Genomic DNA, 6,142 nt, shown 5'->3' on the forward strand with positions numbered 1-6,142 from the left:
GCCTGGGCACTGTCCCTCAGCTCTTCAGCTCAAGGCTAGCGTTCTACTACTTGAGCCACAGCACCACTTCCGGATTTTTTTTTTTTGCTTATGGGTGCTGAGGAATCGAACCCAGGGCCTCAAGCATGCAAGGCAAGCGCTTTATCATTGAGCCACCTTCCTAGCCCCAGGCATAACATTTTAAATAAAAGGATGTAATACTTATACCAGCTGCTACTGATCATCTTGTACAATAATCTTGTGGAATAATACCGACCGTGTACTTCATGAAAATACAACATGAATGGGTTGCAAATATTCGATTTGAAAAACAAATATTATTAAAATCATTTTGTTCTGTATTGACAGATTTTCATTTTACTGAGTACATTAATAAAGTATACTTTTTAAAAATTAAAAAAAAGCTAAGAAAAAGCATTAATCTTCAACACTTACCTGACTTCCTCTTTTTATTCATCAAAATTCACATGAGTTTTACAACTTTAGTATTGTTAGTACTCTTTTTACTTTAAAAATGGACTGGGAAAACCTTAATTGCTTACATATCACAGGTTCCTCATAAAAAGAGTATTATAATACTTGTCCCTAATGTTCTGGTGTTCAAAACATGTTCTGTAATAACACTTTCTTCCTAAGTAACCCCAAAGCATTCCTATTGACAGTTCTAATTTTCACAGTGAGTTGATATGAATGATATCATACCATCTTTATTTTCAGATAAAGAAAACCATACCTATAACTATTTTCTTGTTCTGAACTGCTTTTAGTCTTCACATACAAGACTCTAAAATTAATAGTGAATTTTTCTAAAGCATAATTTACTGGTAACATATATGTTGGAGAGATAATAATAGCACAATGAAACATTAAGTGTTTTAATCTAGTCTAGATTCATGTACCTTACTAGGTTATAAGCCACACACTTGCCAGATGTGTTATCTCTGGATAAATTAAGAAATTAAAGTGAACTCATGAAGTAATATGTTAATGAAGTGTCCTGTTATTTGAATTTACATTCAATAATTTTCTTTTCTAGATTTAATACTTATTTTGTATCAGTTTAATAAAATTTCAAGAAACTGCCTTATGAAACACCTATTTAGTTCATGAAGTAATTGACTGTAAGAGGTAAATAAAGCTGCAAGAGAATGAAAAGGCTATTGTGTAGTCTTGTTTAAGAAAGAGGGGGAACCCAAAGACAAAACCTGTATGTTTAAAAACAAAAAAGATTACCAGAGCAATTTTATAAATGAAAACAAAATTGTCAAGTCACTAAAGTTGAGGGTCTTTTTGTTTTTCTTTATTTATTTTGGCTTACATTTAATGTTCTGTTTCTCTTTTACTATTTCTGTATTCCTTCCTTTAACTATGATACTGTGATATTTCATGATAAAGAAGTGCCAGAGTAAAAAAATCATTTCAAAAAAGTTTTTCCTTCAAAAGTCTTATAATTCCATTTTTTCTAATTGTGACTATATTAAACTGTTTTGGACTATTGAAATTTGACTATATTTCCTTATAAATAATCAACCTTATGTCAATTAATTCATTTAAAAATCCAGAATACAAAAGCTGATGCATACCTATAATCCTAGCTATGAGGAGATAGAAATAGGAGAATCACAGTCCCAATCTGGCTGGTACAAAAAAGTTAAAACCCTACTTGTAAACAAATTAAATGTCAATGGATTGGGTGTGGCTCAAATGGTTAGAATGTTTGCCTAGCAAGCCAGAGACTCCTAGAATTCAATCTCCAGTAACACTCCCTTCTCAACATACACCAAAGCAGTGTTTCTAACTTCCTTCTTTCTCATCAATCTTCCATTTATAGATAAGCTTTGGATACAATTTTATTTGATAAATTTGTATTATTAGTGTCTGCACCATAATGTATCAATGTTTTCTAGAGGTGTAACATCCAGGTAGAAAATCATTAGTGAAAATTAGGCACTAATTTTCAATGAGAAAAGATTTTGTGCCACACAGGCATTTAAAATATGCCAGGCGCTAGCCAGGTAGAAGATCAGGGATATCACTAAATAGCCTGCAAATGACAGCCCCCAACAACAAAGAATTACTCCTCCCAAACATTTGAATAAGGATGTAGCTGAAAAATCTTATAACGTCACCAGAATTGAAGAGGAACATTATTGTTGAAAGATACTGTTGAAACATGAATAAGTCTTTTTGGGTTCTCAATTTCTATTATTTGAACAATGAAACGGTTAGAAGAGATTTCTGTTGTCCTATAAGTTAGTATATTCTATTTATAAAAATGGACATTTGAGGCAATTTAGTAAGGTGGAAATAGAAATTCTAACTTGGGATTAGGTCTTTCGAATCAGCTGTCTGGTTAAGTGGGACAGTAAATATAAGTAAAATTAATTCACTTTAATAGTGTAATATAACATCTTAAGGCAGGCATCACTATGTTCTAGGCCCTATTCACCAGGTGGCGCTCAAAGCTAACAAAGAAAAATGCTCCATTTTTCAGAAGACTTCAATAGTAGGAATTTTTAAACTACTGTTTATACTTTGTCTAGTAATTACATAAAAATGCCCACGATTGGTGGGCAATCTTTAGTGCTTTGAAACTATGGTCAAAACCACTCTACAAATGAATGCTCAGGCTAGGCGTTTTTCTTTTTGGTTTTAGTCTGGGGCTTCAATTCAGAACTTGAGCTCTTTGCTCAAGGCTAAGTGCTCTGCAAGCCTCTGAGCTACAGCACCACTTTTGGCTTTCTGGTTGTTGATTGGAAATGAATCACACAGATTCCTGAGTAGCTAGGATTACAAACATTAGCCACCAGTGGCCCAGCTGGCCAGTTCTAGGCTAGCCTAGAACTGCTGTGCTCCACTGATCCTTCTCCTGCCTCAGCCTCCTAAGTATTTGGGATTATAGGTGTGCACCACTGTGCCTGACTAGAAAGTATAATCCTAGCTATTGATATCATACTGAAAAGAATCTGCATTAAACATAATATGAAATTATTTTTATTATATTTCAGATGGATTGGTAGATTTTTGTAACAAGAAATATTAGGATAAAAAATAGGAGTGAGCTTGGAGGCCATGATATAAAAATTCTCTATAGTAAAACTTGAGATCTATATATACTGGCCAGAAAAGGCCTGTAATTTGTAGTCATCAAAATGAATCCATAGCAATAGGAAAAATTATACCAAAATAAAGGCTAAAATTAAGAAAATACAAAATAAAAATTAAAAAAAAGTAAACCCAAGAATGGACTCTCAGTTTAGGGGTATCCAAGCAATACAGTAATCTTGCAAGATTAATAAGGAAGAATAAAAATGCATAAAAAATAAGGTAATAAAAATTTTAATCAAAAGGAGTATTAAACACAATAATAGGAGTATGACCACAGATGGTAAGAATGTTATATTTAAACTCTGTTGGAATGTTTCTGATAATCTAAAACAATTAGTTTACTTTCTAGATAAATGTAAATCTTCACAAACATGCCAATGCCAATCCTGGGGCTTGAACTTTGGGATTGGGCACTGACCCTAGCTTTTTTTTGCTCAAGGCTTACACTCTCTTTTTTAGGCCATAGCTCCACTTCCAGGTTTTTGCAGGTTAGTTGGAGTTAACAGTCTCACAGACTCACTGCCTGAACTTGCTTTGAACCTTTTCTCCTCATATCTCAGCCTACAGAGTAACCAGGATTACAGGTATGAGTCACCTGCACCCAACTATACAAGTATTCCTAAGATTAGAACATTCAGATGGCAGTTTATACCTCTAATCCTAGGAGGCTAAGAGACTCTTATTTCCAATTAAGCACTCAAAAGACCTCAAAGTGGTAGAAAGCCTTGAGCAAAAAAGCTTAGGGACCGTGCCAAGACCCTGAGTTCAAGTCCCACATCTGACCAAAAAAAAAAAAAAAGATTACAACACTCATGGCCTGGATCAGTTTTACTGGCTTTAAATAGTAAAATAACAGATAACGAGGTTTATACACATCATAAGAGAGGCACAGGAGAAAGATAGTTTAAGATTTTCCTTGAAGTTTTTAGAAGGCGTGGGAATGTGGTTAAAGTGATAGTGTTTGCCTAGCAAGCCCAATGCTCTTAACTCAAACCCCAGGACTGCTTTAAAAAAAAGATGATTAACATCATCTAAATAAAGCCTCAAAATGGCACAAACCCTTGCCCATTTTCAGAGATGCAAAGTCTTAGCAATATATTAAAATGCAAAGATGGTTCATTATTAGGAATTCTGGTACTTTATCATTGAGAAAGCAGTTGAAAAAATACAGCTTTCTTTTCTTTTCTTTTTTTTTTTGGGTCTGGTTGTGGGGCCTGAACTCTGGGCCTGGGCACTGTCCCTCAGCTCTTCAGCTCAAGGCTAGTGTTCTACCACTTGAGCCACACGCCACTTCTGGCTTTTTTCTTTTTGATTACGTGGTGCTGAGGAATCGAACCCAGGACCTCATGCATGCAAGGCAAGCGCTCTACCACTGATCCACCTTCCCAGCCCTACAGCTTTATTTTCTAATTTAAAAAAATCTACCAGAAACACAAAATTTGAAATTTCCTATTAACGTAAGTGAAATACTCTCCAGTTGTTGATAACTTCAAATATTTTAATACCTCTCATTAGAAAGGGGTTGGAGAAAACATTTCTCTGCACTGTTAGGTAGAAAAATAAACTGGTACAAGATTTAACTCAACTACCTTGGAAAAACTTAAAATGTAAAAAGGTTAAACAACACTTTTATCCAGCACTTCTACTTCTGGCAAATTATCTTAAAAGCATAAGCATTTCAAAATATTTATAAACAAATATGCACTATAGTATTTATTTTGATATTGAAAATTGTTCATCAGAAGGAAATTTGGTAAAATATGTAATGGTACACTATTTTATATTGTCTTTTCTAAATTATTTAAAAACATCTTTGGATAATCCAAGCTACATTAGTCGTAAGTTGTGAAAAAACATACATCATGGAACCATTAAAAAGTACTTGGCTATCTATATGTAGAAATAACAGGAAGTATGTATATATTCACCCCCTTCCATCCCAAGCAAAAGCTGAGATTAAGGTAGAGCTCTATTTTCTTAATTTTCAAGTGAGAAATATAATCTTATAATAACGAAGAGGAAAAACACCAATAATAATTCATAACTCGTATTGAAAGTTACACTATTACATTATGTACATGATGTAATTTTAACCTTTTAATGCCTCTATCATAATGTAAATGATATATAAATTCCTTTTCTTTACTGCTAGAATGGAGAGAATATTTAATGCACAACATATAATTATCCTTGGTCAAGTTCGGATTTTCTGTTCTACTTTTACGTCAGGGTCTCTCAATGAGTCTGGGGCTGGCCTTAAATCCGAGAACTTCCATCTCCCACCTCCAGTGCACCTAGCTGTTGTTCCTCTCCCTGCGTTTATTAAAACTCACTTAGAGTATGCCTCAAAGAAATCTACCTACGGCGACAGGACTAGAGCACCTGTGCATCAAGCAGGAGGCAGAATTCAAACCCCAGTGCCGCCCCAACTTGTGTATATCAATAGAAAGTATAGGCGTAACGCACATGTAGCTAAAAAATAGTTCGCACTTTGGCGGAAGGCTAAAGATAAATACAAACGAAACACTCCTGGATACAATCCCAAACCCCGGCAAGACACCATTTAGTACTTGATGCCACCTTAGGAAGGCGCCACCACCAGGGTCTTTGCCGTGTTTTAAGGACGAGCTGGTGGCTGGGGCCTTCGGGACAGTTCCATGCCTGCTCCCACGTGGCAACACCCACAGCAGCAGACAGCTTTCTGCAACTGCTCCCCGCTTCCTCCAAGCCCACCCTGCCCCAGGATGTGGAACAGCAGCAGGCAGGCACCGACTTCTAGTGGCCCCCTTCGAGGAGCCCATAGGCTTCACGCGGCTCCGAGGAGGTGGCGGCTGAGGCTCCGCCTAGGCAGCGCGTAGTGGGAGTGGCTACGTAAACTGGCCCCCGGGCGCTGACGACACTGACGCGGCCCCGCCCAGCAGGCGCACCGGAAGGCGGGAAAGCGTGAAGGTGGCGGCGGCACTGACGCCGACGTCGTGCACGTGGCACGCAAAGGGCCGGGGCCTGTCCCAGGTCCTCCCGCCACCTTCCCCCC

General features: G+C 36.9%; 1 protein-coding gene across 1 annotated transcript in view; it reads right to left on the reverse strand.

Annotated features, from left to right (window-relative positions):
• The window catches only part of Dazl (deleted in azoospermia-like), a 19,586-nt gene that overhangs the window by 12,791 nt on the left and 653 nt on the right, over positions 1–6,142 (reverse strand). Inside the window, exon 2 of the mRNA XM_013022105.1 lies at positions 5,679–5,951. Coding sequence (XP_012877559.1) covers positions 5,679–5,951 — 273 coding nt within the window. The remainder of the gene's footprint in view (positions 1–5,678; positions 5,952–6,142) is intronic.

This window comes from Dipodomys ordii, unplaced genomic scaffold (genome assembly GCF_000151885.1).
Source record: "Dipodomys ordii isolate 6190 unplaced genomic scaffold, Dord_2.0 Scaffold60, whole genome shotgun sequence".
In the NCBI taxonomy this organism is placed as follows: Eukaryota; Metazoa; Chordata; class Mammalia; order Rodentia; family Heteromyidae; genus Dipodomys; species Dipodomys ordii.